At 42.0% G+C, this 20,729-nt stretch overlaps 1 protein-coding gene across 1 annotated transcript; it reads left to right on the top strand.

The window, feature by feature from the left end:
- The first annotated feature begins 792 nt into the window (after nucleotides 1-792).
- toe1 (target of EGR1, exonuclease) lies at nucleotides 793-20,075 on the top strand. The gene is made up of 9 exons (XM_080441091.1): nucleotides 793-1,211; nucleotides 2,525-2,565; nucleotides 3,195-3,291; nucleotides 3,891-4,049; nucleotides 6,248-6,361; nucleotides 14,877-15,025; nucleotides 15,920-16,085; nucleotides 16,965-17,418; nucleotides 19,547-20,075. The coding sequence occupies exons 1-9, from the start codon at nucleotides 1,104-1,106 to the stop codon at nucleotides 19,927-19,929; spliced, it is 1,671 nt and encodes a 556-aa protein (XP_080297217.1). The 5' UTR covers nucleotides 793-1,103; the 3' UTR covers nucleotides 19,930-20,075.
- Nucleotides 20,076-20,729: the final 654 nt, after the last annotated feature.

The following is a 20,729-nucleotide window of genomic DNA, read 5'->3' as shown; positions in this document are numbered from 1 at the left end:
CCTGATCATCACATCGTGGTAGCCCTTAGATCAAGACTATCGTAGATGTATTTTTTTTTTATCGGTTTTGACATTTTTATATCTATGAGAGTCTTAGCGACCACTCCCCCCAGCTTGCACCAAATGTTAACTAGGTGTCCGGTGTGTTTGTGTAATGTGTTAGTCCATATTATTCAATAAAGAAGTGTTTTAATCCCGTCTGTGGCCGAACGCCAATTTTCTTCCCTCGTTTACTTCCTCTTTACACTGAGTGTAATTCCGGTTTTCACCGGATGCGCCCCGTCGCTACCACCCATTGTGAACATCCGACAGATTCGGCCACAGACGGGATTAAAACACGTTTTTATTGAAAAATATGGACTAATACATTGTACAAATACTCCGGACACCTAGGTAACATTTGGGGCAAGCGGGTAAGCACCTTATATTTAGCATTTGTACATGTTTAGATAAATACGGGCTTTACTGGTGACATTCCAGGGCAAACTGGGGGGGTGGTCGCTAAGACTCTCGTAGATAGGAAAGTAAAAGTCATGCAGACTCGATAAAAAATGCATCTACGATAGTCTTGATCTAAGGCTAACATCCTCATGGCACGTTTTATGTACAAATAGGAGGATGTGAAACACAAGAACACAAACCTTTAAGCAGTCTTTTTAGTTTTGGTGTAAGAGTGTTATTTATTTTTATTTTACTTTATTTATTTCATTTTTACTCAGGCAATGTGTAGACAGCTATGAGGTGGTCCTTCCAGTCAGGACCCCTTTCCTCTCCAGACATGCTGTAGTGTTTACATTCAGCATGTTGTGTTTCTCTCTCTCTCACACACTTATAATATAATATATACATCTACAATATAATATATACATCTATCTACGGAATATTAATGAAACACAAGTACAAGCCATAGTAAAACAACAGCAGATATTAATTATATTAGTGTTTTAGTCCAGTCAATATGTCAGAAGTGACTATTACTGTGTCTTTACTGCTAACATAGTTAGCTTTGAGCTTCGGTGTGCAGAAAGAAGAATACATTTTATTTATCGTTATAAACTACATTAATTTCGCAGAAACAAATAATTAAGCTCCTGTTGATCCAGATGGACATGATAATACCAGTGGTGGATGTTCAGAATGATAACTTTAAAGAGCTGTGGCCTGCGATGCTGCTGGCCATCAGATCCTCCTGCTTCATAGCAGTGGATACTGTGAGTATTACTGTACACACACACACACACACACACACACACACACACACACACACACGCACATCAGAACCTCCTGCTTCATAGCAGTGGATACTGTGCAGTGGTGGAAAAAGTATTCAAATTCTCTACTTAAGTAAAAGTACCAATACTGCAATATAAAAATACTCTGTTACAAGTAAAAGTCCAGAATTAAAAATTTACTTGAATAAAAGTACAAAAGTATTGGTATCAAAATGTACTTAAAGTACCAAAAGTAAAAGTACAAAAAAAAATTGAAAATAGCAGATCTACAAGCTCACAACGTGTCGCATCGCGACGCGTTGTGAGCTTGTAGATCTGCTATTTTCAAATAGCCTAGGTATGAAATAGGGCTAAAGTGGTTAATGTATGTTTTATAGTGAAATAATTTATATCTGCAAAGTAACTAGTAACTAAAGTTTTCAAATAATTGTAGTGGAGTAAAAGTACAATATTTGCCTCTGAGATGTAATGGAGTAGAAGTAAAAGTATTGGAAATTGGAAATACTCAAGTAAAGTACAAATACCTCAAAATTGTACTTAAGTACAGTACTTAAGTAAATGTACTTAGTTACTTTCCACCACTGATACTGTGAGTGGGTTCTCAAAGTGGGGTTCTTGTGGGGTTCCAGGGGGTCCCCAGCTAAATGATAGATAAGAACCAAATGGACCCTTATGGGTCTGTAACTCAGAGAGTGTACAAATGGAACCAAATGGAGCCGTTTTTTAGAACCATTTGGTTCCATTTGTACACTCTCAGAGTTACATTAACATTGATTTAAATTTTACAATATAAATTGGGGTTCCAGAGATAGAAAGGCCATTAAATGGGGGTCCTTAGCTTAATGCATGCAAACTTGGGGTGGGGGGGGGCGGTCCTTTGACCTTGAATTAAAATGGTTGAGAATTGACTGCTAGAGCTGTAAAAATCTTCTCTTATGGGGGTCCCTCCCTGGCATATCTTTTCAAATGGGGCTAATAAGTGTCAATTTAGGGGTCCTTGACATGAAAAGGTTTGAGAACCACTGCTTTTGAGAACCAAAACATTAAGTTTTAAACGCTGATGCTTTCACTGTGTCAACTGGATTGGATTTAATTTCCAAAACATTGGAATCTCGTGTGGTGGCAAAGCAAGTAAAAGTATCCGTTACTGTATTGCATTTTAGATTATACTCTTTTACAAGCAAAAGTCCCGTACAATATTTTCCTCTTTAAGATGTAGTAAGTAAAAGTATTGAAATTTGTGAATATTGAAGAAAGTAAAAAATACCTGTCTGTCTGTCTGTCCTCTTCAGGAGCTGAGTGGTCTTGGGAACAGGAAGGCTCTGTTGGCTGAGTGAGTTTGGTCTTCTTCTTTATCATCTCTGCATTGATCTTCAGTACATGGCCCCATGTAGTACATGGCCCTTGGTTCTCCCAAGGGGGGGGGGGGGTTCCAGGGGTTTCAGGGGGTCCCCAGCCAAATGTGTTAACATAGCATCACAATACTTTGAACCACTTTAACCTTTTATACTTTGGCTATTCAAAGACAGCAGATCAACAAGCTCATAGCGTTGGCACAGAGTGCCGCGCTATGAGCTTGTAGATCTGCTGTTTTTGAAAAATCGTGAAAATGTGTGCAAATCTTTGAATATAATATATATAATTTTTTAAGCGAAAATGTTTAACTCAAATCTTTGCTTCTGGGGGGTCCCTGGAACAAAATATTTTGAGATGGGGGTCCGCGGGCCAAATACATATCATCTTGGGGGTCCTTGACATGTTAAACTTTGAGAACCACTGCTATAGCCGAATGGTTTGAGAGACTGATAATGGCTTGGTCTGTGGAGGCCTTGACAGAGAATGAGACACGCATCATGCTAATTCCTGCACAAAAGCCCTGGTGCCATCCTGAAGCAGATCAGACATCTCTACGACATTCTCCGCGTTGTTAAAGTTTAATGTGTATTTCACGTCTCTTCTCAGATGCATAGAAGAGCGATATAAAGCCATATGCCATGCGGCTCGCTCTCGTTCCATCCTCTCCCTGGGAATCGCCTGCTACAAAACACTGGACGATAAAGTAAGACAAAACGTTGTTCCTTGTTCCTTTGCTTTACTCTCTGTCTAGAACCAACACACTGTTACGTAAAGAGGATTAACTTCATCATATCAGGAATAGTGAAATTAGACTAATATCTACAAGCTCTCAGTGTTGTGAACTTGTACATCAGCTATTTACATTTTTTTTGCAAGACGCCAAGATCAATGTGGTTTAGCAAATAATTAATAACACATATGTTGGCTCTGTTGAGCCTTAATTCGTTGCTGTCTTTGCTACTGTAGAACATAAGAATTGATAACTTTGTAATGTTTAACCCATTAAGACCCGAGGCGATTCTTTAAAAAAAATCTAAATCCTAACAGTTTTTTGAAAAAAATATAAAAAATATTTTTTCACTATTTTTTCAAAAATAGCAGATCTACAAGCTCGTAGCGCGGCACTCGGTGCCGCGCTATGAGCTTGTATATCTGCTATTTTTGAATAGCCAAAGGCATCTAAAGTGACACAGAAGCGTTCCAGGTATCAATGGGTGTTAAGTAGCATAAATTATTTTCTCATCTTTCATGTTTTGTTCTTCTAAAAAAAATCTACGTTGTATCCCTCTGTCTGTCTGTCAGGCTGCAGACACGTACCTGGTCCAGGTGTACAACCTGACGGTGCTGTGTTCAGAGGAGTACATCATAGAGCCGCAGTCCGTGCAGTTCCTGGTGCAGCACGGCTTTGACTTCAACAAGCAGTATGCCCAGGGGGTCCCGTACTGCAAAGGCAATAACAAGGTATGGAATGATCCAGAAAATCCGGCTGCACGGCTGGTCACATATTTCGGCTGGTCACATATTTCGGCTGGTCACATCTTTCGCCGCAGGCTGAAAACCCACCTCTTCAGGAAACACTACCCTTCCTCTCTGCCTGACCTACTTGTTGTTAACTAGTTGTACGAACGCTTGTTTTCTATTGTTGTATTGTTTATTGGATCTTGTTTAGTCAATACACTTATTTGTTTTAGCTCATGCTCATTTGATTTAGCTATTTTGTCTCATCTGTTTAAGGAAATAGGTAGCTGATATATTGCACTTTTACCTTAGCGCTAGGTATACTCTTGGTTGCTTGTTTTTGCAGAAAATGCACTTAAGACTTCTGGTTGATTAGTAGTTTTCGTTCCCTACCTATGTTGAATACACTTATTGTAAGTCGCTTTGGATAAAAGCGTCTGCTAAATGACTGTAATGTAATGTAATGTCTTCAACCTCCCTACATTTTAACATCGTGTCCCTTTTCTGCGTCTCCTTCACCGGCTTCCGGTTGCTGCATGCATCTTATTCAGAACACCGGTGATGGCCTTCAACAGTGGTTCTCAAACTTTTTCATGTCAAGGACCCCCAAAATGATATGTATTTGGCCACGCACCCCCATCTCAAAATATTTTGTTCCAGGGACCCCCCAGAAGCAAAGATTTGGGTAAAAAGTTTTCACTTTAAAAATATATATACTCAAAGATATGCACACATTTTCAAGATTTTTCAAAAATAGCAGATCTACAAGCTCATAGCGCGGCACTCGGTGCCGCGCTATGAGCTTGTAGATCTGCTATTTTTGAATAGCCAAAGCTAAACGGTTAAAATGATTGCGACACTATATTAACTAATTTTGCTGCGGACCCCCTGGTACCCCTCCAAGGACCACTGGTGGTCCCCGGACCACCGGTTGGGAGAACCACTGGCCATCAAGACAATCAGAGGCGTCGCACCCCCCTTACTCTCAGAACATGATCCAACCCCCACACCTCTTCAGCTTAGATTGGCTGGACAAAGGACGTGTATTATTCTGATAGACATACATATTCTGTTTGCTTGACCACAAATGCAATTTAGTATTTATTTAGATGTCACGTTGTTTAGACGGATGCTAGGTTTGACCTTCACCTTGAGTTACGTTATAGCACGTGTTTTGTCTCAGCGCTCTGCTTACACTCTACTACGATCTTGCACTTTGTAAGTCGCCCCGGGGGATAAAAGCATCCGCTAAATGTCTAAATTATAAATGGTCCCTAAATGCTAAGAAAACGGCACGATGAGAATGTAAGACACAAATCACTGGCACTTACATCAACAGAAAGGCAGACCGACGGTGAAAATGAGACGCAAAAGGAAATCTACCAGAGATATCCATTAGCCGTTTCATTTATTCTGAAAGGGAATCTTGTTCTATACTGTACATAATGGAAGCTACCAGAATAAACCCTATATACATAGCTGACTGGTGTCGCCCCCGGGCTCAGGCTCCCTTTTCACTCTATACCAAGGGCCCTATCTCTATACCTTGCCCCTATGCCTAAACATTTTTGCCATTTTTTACTATTTTGAAAAACATTTTATAATAGTGACATCGACATCGACGTTGTGAGCTTGTAGGTCGGCTATTTGCAGGATAGGGCCCCAATTCTCTTCGGCCCACAATAGGCTAGGGTTCATGAGGTTAATCTTAACACATTGACCGCCAGAGGTTAATCTCATAATGTACTCACCAGTGCCAACGTTTTATTGTTGTTTTTAGTTTTTTTCACGTCGCCATAGACCTCGTTAAAATCCTTAAGATTGAGCCGTGCACTGTTTGTAAACATCGCGTAGATCTCCCTGCGTCTACCAGTCCAAACCACGTGTCAAACGGAGCCGCCAAGTTGTAGTTAGAACGGTTTATGTTAAACAGTGATCAGCGAGGAGAAAAACTACAATCGAAGAAAATGGCGTTTCAGTGTGCGCTTTAGAATGGAGGCCTACGGGATCGGCAAAACGTGATCCCGAATAATTCCGTTTCCGGTGGTGTTACAATGAAATGTTCTGTATAGAAAATTTTAAAAAGGGTTTTTTTTTTCGAAAAAAAGGGAAAAGCACCACAGCCCGTAGGCTACGGGATCGGCGGTGAGAGTGTTAATGGTTTCTCTTATCTCTCTCTCTCTCTCTCGTGGTTCTTCCAGGGAGGATCAGACAGCCAGGGTGTGACTGTCCGTGCGTTGTTCACTGAACTCCTCCGTGCCAGGAGACCTCTGGTGCTCCACAACGGCCTCATTGACATGGCCTTCCTCTACCAGGTAGGTGTTCACCTCTTCACCCTTCAATTCACTTCCATTCAAAGACTTTTTTTTTATGCATGTCTCACAGTTTACCATTTACAGTACCGGGGTCCCACAGGGCTCTACACTTGGTCCGCTTCTTTTCCCCTCCTCTATAACAGGGGTCTTCAACAGGGGGTCCGGGACCCCTAGGGGGTCCTCAAAGTTACTACAGGGGGTCCGCCAAATCTTTGTGTGATATGATTTTTTTTTTAACCTTAACCACTTGAACCCTAGCATCCCTTTTCTGAGGAGAACTTTAGCCAAAAATAGCAGATCTACAAGTTCACATGGCCTGTTGTGAACTTGTAGATCGGCTATTTTTGTCAAAGAGGTATAGGTGTAGAGGGAAAAAAGAGCAGATCAAGTAAACAAAAGAAGTTGAATCTGAAACACAATTTTATACAATATAGAGTAGGGGGTCCCTGCTTCATCTCTCTCTCAGTTAGGGGGTCCTTGGCCTGAAAACGTTGAAGACCCCTGATCTATACCAAATATATTTGGCCGAACATAGCCGATGGACAAGCTCAGCTGATGATGCATGTAGATTTATTTGATCCCATGAGCTATCCTCAAAGAGCTGTCATTTACAAATGACACGGGAGTAACCAGGATGGATAGGATCAGGAATGAGTACGTTTTGGAGATAAAGCCAGAGAGGCCAGACTGAGAATGGTTTGGACATGTACAGAGGAGGGATAGTGTGAGTAGAAGGATGCTGAGGTTGGAACTGCCAGGCAAGAGGCCTACAGAGGAAGACCAAAGAGGAGATTTATAGGATGTAGTGAAAGAGGACATTAAATGAGTTGGTGTGAGAGAAGTGGAGGCAGAGGACAGGGTTTTAGAATCAGTATCAGAATCATCTTTATTGTCACATCATAGGTTTACAGAGTAAAGAAGTGGGTGAAATTCGTTTCCGTGCATAGTTCCCATCGTATCGTTATTTCCATAGAAGAAAGAAAGGGAAGAAGAAGAGGGGGGAGGAGATCAACAAGAAAAAAACAAATGACAAATTATCTACGTATTTACACATGGTACCTGAGATAAGATATAACGTTGCGTATGAGCATAGCAGCAGATGTATACTCTGCATGAGATACTTATGGACGTGCGTTAACACATTGAATGCCAATCGCGTAGATCTACGCGAACCTATTTAAAGCCGCAGCATGCCAGTCACGTAGATCTACGCGAACCGCCGATTCGCGTTGAAAATTTTCCAGGTGCACTTTCAGATTTTTTTTATCCATTTCCGGTTCCGGTTTGATGACCGGAAACAGAATTATTTGGGATCCGGTTTTGACGATCACGTCCGCCCTCGTTCTACAGACGAAACTGAAACTCAATTCTCTTCCTGTAGTTTTTTCTCCTCGCATATCACTGTTTAACGTAATCCGCTCTAACTACAATCATGGAGCTCCGTTTGACATGCGGTTTTCACTGGGAGATACAGTGAGATGTCACGGCTGTAAACAGACCGTGTACGGCTCAATCTTAAGGATTTTAACAAGATCTATGGCGACATCAAAAAAACAACAATAACACGTTGGCACTGGTGAGTACATTATGAGATTAACCTCTGGCGGTCAATGTGTTAAGGTGCTAGAAAAAAAACACAAAAGACAAGTCAGTGCGTTGTACATGGGATTAAGGGGCAAAAATTTCAGTGCGTGTCGACCGCATAATCCACATAAGGTAGACTGACACTGGTTTAATCCGCAAGTAGGTCCATGAGGAAGAGCAAATAAAAAAAGGTAAAGTCCCTTGTCGGTATAATCCATAGTTAGGTTCAAGTCCGGGTGAGAGCTAAATCAGGGTGAGATGGATGCAGATGAAGACTGAATAAAGAAGACTGAATAAAGTTCATGCATTTTACATTTATATTTATTGTCTCCGCCAGGCCGAAAGGCATGGCGAGAGAGTATGTTTTCGCCCCTGTCCGTCCGTGTGTGTGTGTGTGTGTGTCCGTCCTGTCTGTGTGTTAGCAGCCAATCTCCGGCACCGTTGGCCCGGTCACTCCGAAACTGTGCACACACACTCCCTGGATGCCAATTCAGAACCTCTGCCCCAATTTTTTCACATGGGCCTGTTATAGCGCCACCAGGAGGCCGATTTGTGCAAAACCCATTTTTCTACATAAAGGTGGTTACACACCGGCGAATGTGCGAATATACGCAAAATTCGGACTCGTTCCGAATAATTAGAAGACGCTTTTTCGCTTCGCTTTTCCGCTTTTTCGCGCCATGTACGCTTGCATTGACTTTATAAGGTTTTAAAAAAAAGCGTATTATTCACACGAAAAAATCGCCCCGGTGTGTAAGGACCTTTACTCCTACAGATTTTATCCAAACGTCATGCAAATCGGTACACAGTATCTCTATAGTCATGTGATCAACACAAATTTGTCCGATTTCCCATACTCCATCCTCATTGCCTATGGTTGGCTTCCAAAGTTTGCAGGATTGGTCCGTTTTTAACAAAAAGCCTCAAACTATGCACGCAGCTTGCGATTTCCGTGAATTTTCACACGCACATTCCCACTAGGCCCAGGAAGAAATGCCACCCTTTTCACATTGGCCTGTTATAGCGCCACCAGCAGGTCTAATTTAGCAAAACACATTTTTGGAACAAAATGCCTCAAATCATGAATGCAGTGTCTGATTGCCGTGAAAGACCTAAGAATAAATGGCACCCTTTTCACATTGGCCTATTATAGCGCCACCAGGAGGCCAGAATAACGTACCTGACCTGGCGGAGACCTGTGCTCCGAGGAGCACTTTTTCTAGTTTATATTGTGCTCAAGTTAAAAGGGTTAAATAATGATTAATCGGCGCTGTCATCAGTTAACAACACTGTTGTTGTCCTCTCCTCCCAGTGTTTCTATGTGTTTCTAACTGTGTTGTTGTCGTCGTGTCCTCTCTTCTCCTCCCAGTGTTTCTATGTGTTTCTAACTGTGTTGTTGTTGTCCTCCTCTCCTCCCAGTGTTTCTATGTGTTTCTAACTGTGTTGTTGTCGTTGTGTCCTCTCTTCTCCTCCCAGTGTTTCTATGTGTTTCTAACTGTGTTGTTGTTGTTGTCCTCCTCTCCTCCCAGTGTTTCTATGTGTTTCTAACTGTGTTGTTGTCGTTGTGTCCTCTCTTCTCCTCCCAGTGTTTCTATGTGTTTCTAACTGTGTTGTTGTCGTTGTGTCCTCTCTTCTCCTCCCAGTGTTTCTATGTGTTTCTAACTGTGTTGTTGTCGTTGTGTCCTCTCTTCTCCTCCCAGTGTTTCTATGTGTTTCTAACTGTGTTGTTGTTGTTGTCCTCCTCCTCCCAGTGTTTCTATGTGTTTCTAACTGTGTTGTTGTTGTTGTCCTCCTCCTCCCAGTGTTTCTATGTGTTTCTAACTGTGTTGTTGTTGTTGTCCTCCTCCTCCCAGTGTTTCTATGTGTTTCTAACTGTGTTGTTGTCGTTGTGTCCTCTCTTCTCCTCCCAGTGTTTCTATGTGTTTCTAACTGTGTTGTTGTCGTTGTGTCCTCTCTTCTCCTCCCAGTGTTTCTATGTGTTTCTAACTGTGTTGTTGTTGTTGTCCTCCTCTCCTCCCAGTGTTTCTATGTGTTTCTAACTGTGTTGTTGTTGTTGTCCTCCTCTCCTCCCAGTGTTTCTATGTGTTTCTAACTGTGTTGTTGTCGTTGTGTCCTCTCTTCTCCTCCCAGTGTTTCTATGTGTTTCTAACTGTGTTGTTGTCGTTGTGTCCTCTCTTCTCCTCCCAGTGTTTCTATGTGTTTCTAACTGTGTTGTTGTTGTTGTGTCCTCTCTTCTCCTCCCAGTGTTTCTATGTGTTTCTAACTGTGTTGTTGTTGTTGTGTCCTCTCTTCTCCTCCCAGTGTTTCTATGTGTTTCTAACTGTGTTGTTGTTGTTGTGTCCTCTCTTCTCCTCCCAGTGTTTCTATGTGTTTCTAACTGTGTTGTTGTCGTTGTGTCCTCTCTTCTCCTCCCAGTGTTTCTATGTGTTTCTAACTGTGTTGTTGTTGTTGTGTCCTCTCTTCTCCTCCCAGTGTTTCTATGTGTTTCTAACTGTGTTGTTGTTGTTGTGTCCTCTCTTCTCCTCCCAGTGTTTCTATGTGTTTCTAACTGTGTTGTTGTTGTTGTGTCCTCCTCTCCTCCCAGTGTTTCTATGTGTTTCTAACTGTGTTGTTGTTGTTGTGTCCTCTCTTCTCCTCCCAGTGTTTCTATGTGTTTCTAACTGTGTTGTTGTCGTTGTGTCCTCTCTTCTCCTCCCAGTGTTTCTATGTGTTTCTAACTGTGTTGTTGTTGTTGTGTCCTCTCTTCTCCTCCCAGTGTTTCTATGTGTTTCTAACTGTGTTGTTGTTGTTGTGTCCTCTCTTCTCCTCCCAGTGTTTCTATGTGTTTCTAACTGTGTTGTTGTTGTTGTGTCCTCTCTTCTCCTCCCAGTGTTTCTATGTGTTTCTAACTGTGTTGTTGTTGTTGTGTCCTCTCTTCTCCTCCCAGTGTTTCTATGTGTTTCTAACTGTGTTGTTGTTGTTGTGTCCTCCTCTCCTCCCAGTGTTTCTATGTGTTTCTAACTGTGTTGTTGTTGTTGTGTCCTCTCTTCTCCTCCCAGTGTTTCTATGTGTTTCTAACTGTGTTGTTGTCGTTGTGTCCTCTCTTCTCCTCCCAGTGTTTCTATGTGTTTCTAACTGTGTTGTTGTTGTTGTGTCCTCTCTTCTCCTCCCAGTGTTTCTATGTGTTTCTAACTGTGTTGTTGTCGTTGTGTCCTCTCTTCTCCTCCCAGTGTTTCTATGTGTTTCTAACTGTGTTGTTGTTGTTGTCCTCCTCTCCTCCCAGTGTTTCTATGTGTTTCTAACTGTGTTGTTGTTGTTGTCCTCCTCTCCTCCCAGTGTTTCTATGTGTTTCTAACTGTGTTGTTGTTGTTGTCCTCCTCTCCTCCCAGTGTTTCTATGTGTTTCTAACTGTGTTGTTGTTGTTGTCCTCCTCTCCTCCCAGTGTTTCTATGTGTTTCTAACTGTGTTGTTGTCGTTGTGTCCTCTCTTCTCCTCCCAGTGTTTCTATGTGTTTCTAACTGTGTTGTTGTCGTTGTGTCCTCTCTTCTCCTCCCAGTGTTTCTATGTGTTTCTAACTGTGTTGTTGTTGTTGTGTCCTCTCTTCTCCTCCCAGTGTTTCTATGTGTTTCTAACTGTGTTGTTGTTGTTGTGTCCTCTCTTCTCCTCCCAGTGTTTCTATGTGTTTCTAACTGTGTTGTTGTCGTTGTGTCCTCTCTTCTCCTCCCAGTGTTTCTATGTGTTTCTAACTGTGTTGTTGTTGTTGTCCTCCTCTCCTCCCAGTGTTTCTATGTGTTTCTAACTGTGTTGTTGTTGTTGTCCTCCTCTCCTCCCAGTGTTTCTATGTGTTTCTAACTGTGTTGTTGTTGTTGTCCTCCTCTCCTCCCAGTGTTTCTATGTGTTTCTAACTGTGTTGTTGTTGTTGTCCTCCTCTCCTCCCAGTGTTTCTATGTGTTTCTAACTGTGTTGTTGTCGTTGTGTCCTCTCTTCTCCTCCCAGTGTTTCTATGTGTTTCTAACTGTGTTGTTGTCGTTGTGTCCTCTCTTCTCCTCCCAGTGTTTCTATGTGTTTCTAACTGTGTTGTTGTTGTTGTGTCCTCTCTTCTCCTCCCAGTGTTTCTATGTGTTTCTAACTGTGTTGTTGTTGTTGTGTCCTCCTCTCCTCCCAGTGTTTCTATGTGTTTCTAACTGTGTTGTTGTTGTTGTGTCCTCTCTTCTCCTCCCAGTGTTTCTATGTGTTTCTAACTGTGTTGTTGTTGTTGTGTCCTCCTCTCCTCCCAGTGTTTCTATGTGTTTCTAACTGTGTTGTTGTTGTTGTGTCCTCTCTTCTCCTCCCAGTGTTTCTATGTGTTTCTAACTGTGTTGTTGTTGTTGTGTCCTCCTCTCCTCCCAGTGTTTCTATGTGTTTCTAACTGTGTTGTTGTTGTCGTTGTGTCCTCTCCTCTCCTCCCAGTGTTTCTATGTGTTTCTAACTGTGTTGTTGTCGTTGTGTCCTCTCTTCTCCTCCCAGTGTTTCTATGTGTTTCTAACTGTGTTGTTGTTGTTGTCCTCCTCTCCTCCCAGTGTTTCTATGTGTTTCTAACTGTGTTGTTGTTGTTGTGTCCTCCTCTCCTCCCAGTGTTTCTATGTGTTTCTAACTGTGTTGTTGTCGTTGTGTCCTCTCTTCTCCTCCCAGTGTTTCTATGTGTTTCTAACTGTGTTGTTGTCGTTGTGTCCTCTCTTCTCCTCCCAGTGTTTCTATGTGTTTCTAACTGTGTTGTTGTTGTGTCCTCTCTTCTCCTCCCAGTGTTTCTATGTGTTTCTAACTGTGTTGTCGTTGTGTCATCTCCTCTCCTCCCAGTGTTTCTATGTGTTTCTAACTGTGTTGTTGTTGTTGTCCTCCTCTCCTCCCAGTGTTTCTATGTGTTTCTAACTGTGTTGTTGTTGTTGTCCTCCTCTCCTCCCAGTGTTTCTATGTGTTTCTAACTGTGTTGTTGTTGTTGTCCTCTCTTCTCCTCCCAGTGTTTCTATGTGTTTCTAACTGTGTTGTTGTCGTTGTGTCCTCTCTTCTCCTCCCAGTGTTTCTATGTGTTTCTAACTGTGTTGTTGTTGTTGTCCTCCTCTCCTCCCAGTGTTTCTATGTGTTTCTAACTGTGTTGTTGTTGTTGTCCTCCTCTCCTCCCAGTGTTTCTATGTGTTTCTAACTGTGTTGTTGTTGTTGTCCTCCTCTCCTCCCAGTGTTTCTATGTGTTTCTAACTGTGTTGTTGTTGTTGTCCTCCTCTCCTCCCAGTGTTTCTATGTGTTTCTAACTGTGTTGTTGTTGTTGTCCTCCTCCTCCCAGTGTTTCTATGTGTTTCTAACTGTGTTGTTGTTGTTGTCCTCTCTTCTCCTCCCAGTGTTTCTATGTGTTTCTAACTGTGTTGTTGTTGTTGTCCTCCTCCTCCCAGTGTTTCTATGTGTTTCTAACTGTGTTGTTGTTGTTGTGTCCTCTCTTCTCCTCCCAGTGTTTCTATGTGTTTCTAACTGTGTTGTTGTTGTTGTCCTCCTCCTCCCAGTGTTTCTATGTGTTTCTAACTGTGTTGTTGTTGTTGTGTCCTCTCCTCTCCTCCCAGTGTTTCTATGTGTTTCTAACTGTGTTGTTGTTGTTGTCCTCCTCTCCTCCCAGTGTTTCTATGTGTTTCTAACTGTGTTGTTGTTGTTGTCCTCCTCTCCTCCCAGTGTTTCTATGTGTTTCTAACGGTGTTGTTGTCGTTGTGTCCTCTCCTCTCCTCCCAGTGTTTCTATGTGTTTCTAACGGTGTTGTTGTCGTTGTCCTCCTCTCCTCCCAGTGTTTCTATGTGTTTCTAACTGTGTTGTCGTTGTGTCCTCTCCTCTCCTCCCAGTGTTTCTATGTGTTTCTAACTGTGTTGTTGTCGTCGTGTCCTCTCCTCTCCTCCCAGTGTTTCTATGTGTTTCTAACTGTGTTGTTGTCGTTGTGTCCTCTCCTCTCCTCCCAGTGTTTCTATGTGTTTCTAACTGTGTTGTTGTCGTTGTGTCCTCTCCTCTCCTCCCAGTGTTTCTATGTGTTTCTAACTGTGTTGTTGTCGTCGTGTCCTCTCCTCTCCTCCCAGTGTTTCTATGTGTTTCTAACTGTGTTGTTGTCGTTGTGTCCTCTCTTCTCCTCCCAGTGTTTCTATGTGTTTCTAACTGTGTTGTTGTCGTTGTGTCCTCTCCTCTCCTCCCAGTGTTTCTATGTGTTTCTAACTGTGTTGTTGTAGTTGTCCTCCTCTCCTCCCAGTGTTTCTATGTGTTTCTAACTGTGTTGTTGTTGTTGTCCTCCTCTCCTCCCAGTGTTTCTATGTGTTTCTAACTGTGTTGTTGTTGTTGTCCTCTCCTCCCAGTGTTTCTATGTGTTTCTAACTGTGTTGTTGTTGTTGTCCTCCTCTCCTCCCAGTGTTTCTATGTGTTTCTAACTGTGTTGTTATAGTTGTCCTCCTCTCCTCCCAGTGTTTCTATGTGTTTCTAACTGTGTTGTTGTCGTTGTGTCCTCTCTTCTCCTCCCAGTGTTTCTATGTGTTTCTAACTGTGTTGTTGTCGTTGTGTCCTCTCCTCTCCTCCCAGTGTTTCTATGTGTTTCTAACTGTGTTGTTGTAGTTGTCCTCCTCTCCTCCCAGTGTTTCTATGTGTTTCTAACTGTGTTGTTGTTGTTGTCCTCCTCTCCTCCCAGTGTTTCTATGTGTTTCTAACTGTGTTGTTGTTGTTGTCCTCTCCTCCCAGTGTTTCTATGTGTTTCTAACTGTGTTGTTGTTGTTGTCCTCCTCTCCTCCCAGTGTTTCTATGTGTTTCTAACTGTGTTGTTATAGTTGTCCTCCTCTCCTCCCAGTGTTTCTATGTGTTTCTAACTGTGTTGTTGTCGTTGTGTCCTCTCCTCTCCTCCCAGTGTTTCTATGTGTTTCTAACTGTGTTGTTGTCGTTGTGTCCTCTCTCCTCCTCCCAGTGTTTCTACGCCCACCTGCCTGAGCGTCTGGCCACCTTCACAGCCGACCTGTCTGAGATGTTCCCGGCGGGCGTCTACGACACCAAGTACGCCACGGAGTTCCAGCTCCGCCTCACAGCCTCCTATCTGGAGTACGCCTACAAGAAATGGTCAGCACCGCTAACTTGTATATATATAATCGGCGTAAGGCTCGATGCCCTCCTAGATCACTGGTTCTCAAGCTTTTCGCCTCACACTGCAAAGGCATCGTGAGCTTGTAGATCGGCTATTTTCACAATTTCTGCCTCTTTCTTAAGTAATATTTGACAATTTGTTATTAACCCATTAAGACCTGGAACTGTGTCATTTTTAGATTTGAGTTCAAAAGCATTATTTTACACTTTGGGCTATTCAAAAATAGCAGATCTACAAGCTCGTAGCGCGGCACCGAGTGCCGCGCTACGAGCTTGTAGATCTGCTATTTTTGAAAAATCGTGAAAATGTGTGCAAATCTTCTAAATAATATATTTTTTAAAGCGAACATTTTTAACTCAAATCTTTGCTTCTGGGGGGTCCCTGGAACACAATATTTTGATGGGGGTCCGCGGCCAAATACATATAATTTTGGGGGTCCTTGACATGAAAAAGATTGAGCACCACTGATATAGAAACATACGTTTTTCAGAAAACTGTTGAGATTTAGCAGACATGTAGAATCGGCTTCAGGTCTCAATGGGTTAAGTAATATTTGACAATTTGTTATTAAAAAGTCCCTAAATTGTAACTTTATAAATGTGCAAATACCCTGTATACACTTATACGGTTTGTTGATGTGTTTACTGTTGAGTGAGAAAACAATGTTGCACATTAAGCTAATCTTCTGGGGACTCCCCCAAAATAATTTAGGGGACCCCCCTGAGGGCCCCCCCGACACCCAGTTTGGGAACCACTGACCTAGATAACATCATGATAGGCCCAGTGTTGGTACCATCTATACCAGCTCATAGTGAAATCAGCTGGTTCTTATATCTAAAACATCATTTCCTTGCTATCCTCCTTTGCAGTAAGTTGGACACCAGTCGCAGCGTGGCGTCAGGACGGCCCGGACCCCATGTCCATGTGGACTTCTGTCAGTACGCCGGTCAGATGTCCAACTATATAGATTACAGACCCTGTCCGGCCATGGCGTCACCTGAGGGGCAGCCTGGCAACGTTTGCGAGCGCTTCTCTGTAAGTGAATAGTAAAAACAATTAAAAGTTTTTTTTTTGTCTCAGCAGCAATAAAGTCATTAAGTAATGAAAGAGCTTCAGGAAATCTGCTAGGAGATCACTCACACACCACTTCAGTTACTACAACTAATACCAAAACCAATACACCACTACTTCTACTAAGGGATTAATAGCTGCAATTTCTGTTCTACTTAAAAATGTTATTTGTTAAAGGGATTCTAGGTAACTTTAAGCCTACATTTAAAAATATTTACATATATATATATATTTAGATTTTTTCCCCCCTCTTTCAGCCACTATATATTGAAACACAGTCCCCTTTCTGAAATCCGTATTTTCCCATTTTGACATCCGGGTATCCAGCTCTGTCAAAACGATTGATTCTGTGATTATTTTTTTTTGAAAACGGCAAAACAAAGGGTATTTATTAAACATAGTATATCATATAATTCATTATAAATTTTTTTTTTAAATCACAGAAAAATATGTTTTATGGTCATGATTCACCAGGACCCTGGATGGCTTGATTCTAGGCTTAAATTAATTGATATAAATATTTTTGGAAATGTCAATGTGAAAAATGCATTGAGTATTTTGAAGTGGAACCAGAAAATGGCCGCCACTGCTATGCCCTATTGTCTGTTACTAATAACATTATTATGTTATGACTTGTTAGTCATAATACTGATATTAATAACGGTAAAGGAGCTTGCAGACTAAAGTCCAGGATTGTTGACTCAACTTGAGGTCGAAGGAATTTCCTGACATTTTATTCAATATTTGCGGTCCAGGCCTTCTTCCCAAATGATACATTTCACATCGACAATACTGTGTGTGTGTGTGTGTGTGCGTGTGCGTGTGTGTGTGTGCGTGTGTCAGGCATTCGGCTGGTGTCCCCACGGTTCCCAGTGCACCTCGTCCCACGACATCGACCTCATCCTCCACCAGGACGAGAAGGGAACGGACGACAGGAGAAGCAGGAGGAAGAGAAAGAGAGACAAGAAGAGAGGAGGAGGCGGAGGACAGAAGGCGGAGGAGGGAGGCTCCGCCGTCTTTGAAGGCGCGCCCGAAAATAAAATGGCCTGCATCATGGAAGTGGATCCCCAAGAGGGACCTGTTGTTGACGTCGCCGCCGCCGCCATCCAGGACCGGCCAGCGACCGCCGAGTCATGCCAGGGACCACCGGACGGCATGGAGGAGAACAGAGAGAGAGAGGATCTCGGTGTCCCCAGCACCACACCTGTTGTCACCACCACCACCACCACCACTGCACCTGACGACGAAACACAAAATGGTGTGAAAATGGAGTCGGTGGGACCAGAAGGAGGAAATGGTAGGCCTGTCACAATAGAGCACCGAAGTCTGACGTAATTTACACATCCTACCTGGTTCGTGGTTTTCCACCCCCGTTCTGAATCCCCATAGACGTGTTTAATAGACCGCCGAAGTCTGACGTCATTTACACATCCTTTGTTTGTCTACCTGGTTCGCAGTTTTCCACCCCCGTTCTGAATCCCCATAGACGTCTTTAATATCGCGTCAAATAAGAACTGTGTTCCAAAAATAAACAAATGACCCCGGCTGTTTGACTCTTATGGATATGAAGCATCAACTGACGGTGAGAAAACGCTAATGTTACTTCCGCCTAATTAGTAAACTTTTCGGCAGAAACAGACTGTATCAAATATAAGTGACTGACTATCATAAACGATACAGAGCCTCCTCCCTGACAATAACGCCGACACGCGGTGTTTATTTTTGGACCACAATTCTTATATGAGACGATTCTAAGATGACCCAATGTTATTCTCCATAGAGAAATTACTTCCGCAAACCTGGGGATGAACGAGTCACGTCAGGACTTCGGTGCTCTATATCGCGTCAAATAAGAACTGTGTTCCAAAAATAAACAAATGACCCCGGCTGTTTGACTCTTATGGATATGAAGCATCAACTGACGGTGAGAAAACTATAATGTTACTTCCGCCTAATTAGTAAAATTTTCGGCAGAAACAGACTGTATCAAATATAAGTGACTGACTATCATAAACGATACAGAGCCACCTCCCTGATAATATCACAGAGGCAGTTTGTTTATTTTTGGACCACAATTCTTATGAGACACTTCTAAGATGACCCAATGTTATTCTCCATAGAGACATTACTTTACGAACCAGGGGATGAACGAGTGACGTCAGGACTTCTGTACTCTGTAGGCTCTATGCGCAGCAGCCATATTGGAAAGAAATTGGGCCTCTTCCTTACTCCCTTTAATAGGTGTTACCAATGATATTAATGAAGGCTCTGTTCCATTCAGGTCAAACAGAGTCAGGGTGCTGATATTGTGCATGTTGGCTCACTGGTTCTAAATGGCCCCTTACGGGTGTGTAACTCTGAGCGTGTACGAATGGAACCGGGTCCATTTGGTTCCATTTCCTACACGCTCAGAGTTATGGAGGTCCTTTGAAATTAAGTTTTGAGAACCACTGTGCTACCACTAAATGGAACGGAGCCTTCGTTAGGACCATTGGTAAAACCTGTGAAGGAAGTAAGGAAGAGGCCCAATTACTTTCCAATATGGCTGCTGTGCTTAGAGGCTATTATTACATTGCATAACCGTCATAATCGTATGTTGACAAATTTCCATGATACATTTTCAGATATTTTCGAAAAGTCGCGACTGACAAGCTTACAACACGATGCGCTCTAGATCGGCTACTTGCGCTATATATTTATTTTTAGAAGTATAAAGTTATATTATATTATATTAGTTTTTGTATATTAAAAGGTATGGTAAGTGATTTGCGTTGGTTAAAATAATTGTTAAATAGCTCTATATTCTGATAGTACTCATTGCTATAGAGTGTTTGTTCAGTATTAGGAGTCTCCTTGTCTCTCCACCTCTTTATTAAACAGAAAATGCATTTTCGTTTCAGTTTCAGTTTCATTTCCAATTTTATCCAACCACAACAGAGAACTCAATCAGGATACAGATTAAACAAGTGAAATTGGAAGTGATGACACTAAGAAATGAGCAGACAAAATTGGAACTGGAACACTATACAAATTAAGCTTTAAAATGGGTACTTTCTCCTGATTGGCTGAGATTTTGACACCTACCGAAAAATTTATTTTCTGTTTATTAAAGAGCTGGAGAGACGGGGAGACATCTGTTACTGAAAAAACACTCTATAGCAATGATTACTATCAGAATATAGTATTTTAACCTTTTAACAAAATACTTTTTGTTTTAACCAAAAAATATCACTTACCCTACCTTTAAGGTTATTTATCATATCTGTTTTTGTTCAGCTCAGAAGCCTAAAAGCCCAAAACAGAAATGAAATTTCTATTTATATGTTCCAATATGCAATGCCCAAAAACACAAATAAATCGTTAATCGCAATTATGTTATAATTATGTGACAATTAAATCGTCAAGTAAAGTTTGATCGTTGACAGCCCTAGGGAACGGCAGCTGCGTCTCTCCTGCGGCGGACGTCAAGAAAAAGAAGCCGGAGGGAGGCACGCACCGGGCCGGGTTCGATGCCTTCATGACCGGATACATCTTCGCCCACGCCACCACCCTCTGTAAGAGAGGAGGAGCGGGGAAAGAAGAAGAAGAAGAAAAAGAGGGGGAGAAGACGACGACGCAGAAGGGAGGTTCATCATGGCTCCCAGAATGCATCAATAAGGTGTACCTGAGCGGGAAGGCGGCACCCCTGCACATCGTTAAGAGCACCTTCTCCAAGTCGTCCAAGGCCCACCTTCACAAGATGGAGATGGTTTGGGCCAAGAGTGCAGCCAGCGCCCTGGCAGAGAGGGCACAGCAAGGGACTGTGTAGATACATGCAGTGGTGGAAAAAGTATTCAAATTCTCTACTTAAGTAAAAGTACCAATACTGCAATATAAAAATACTCTGTTACAAGTAAAAGTCCAGAATTCAAAATTTACTTGAATAAAAGTACAAAAGTATTGGTATCAAAATGTACTTAAAGTACCAAAAGTAAAAGTACAAAAAAAATTGAAAATAGCAGATCTACAAGCTCACAACGCGTCGCATCGCGACGCGTTGTGAGCTTGTAGATCGGCTATTTTCAAATAGCCTAGGTATGAAACAGGGCTAAAGTGGTAAATGTATGTTTCATAATATCATAATTCATATCTGAAAAGTAACTAGTAACTAAAGTTTTCAAATAATTGTAGTGGAGTAAAAGTACAATATTTGCCTCTGAGATGTAGTGGAGTAGAAGTGAAAGTACTGGAAATTGGAAATACTCAAGTAAAGTACAAATACCTAAAAATTTTACTTAAGTAGAGTACTTAAGTAAATGTACTTAGTTACTTTCCACCACTGCAACGGATGCACGCTTATGAGAAACGACAACAATAAAACCTGGCGAAACAGTTGCGTGCATTGCAGCGCAAGATGAGGATAAAGGAAACATTCAGTCTAAATGTCCAGTTTGCTAATTCACAACTACTACTAGGCTACTACTTTTGTATTTGAAACTTTACATTTCTCTAAATGTTATAAACTTTCAGGACAGCCTAAGTACAAACATCATTTATGAAAAGGCTACTATAGGCTACAGTGAAGTCGGACTGAATAATGACTGAAACATTTTTTCTTTTTTAACCCAT

Source organism: Gymnoscopelus braueri (genome assembly GCF_963280865.1).
Source record: "Gymnoscopelus braueri genome assembly, chromosome: 10".
Taxonomy (NCBI): Eukaryota; Metazoa; Chordata; class Actinopteri; order Myctophiformes; family Myctophidae; genus Gymnoscopelus; species Gymnoscopelus braueri.
This window is presented reverse-complemented; position numbering and strand designations above follow the sequence as displayed.

Coding starts and splice junctions, on each gene's coding strand:
- toe1 (XM_080441091.1), top strand. CDS start 1,104: ATGGACATGATAATACCAGTGGTGGATGTTCAGAATGATAACTTTAAA. Junction 4,050..6,247: donor ACTGCAAAGGCAATAACAAG/GTATGGAATGAT, acceptor TGGTTCTTCCAG/GGAGGATCAGACAGCCAGGG. Junction 17,419..19,546: donor GGGACCAGAAGGAGGAAATG/GTAGGCCTGTCA, acceptor GATCGTTGACAG/CCCTAGGGAACGGCAGCTGC.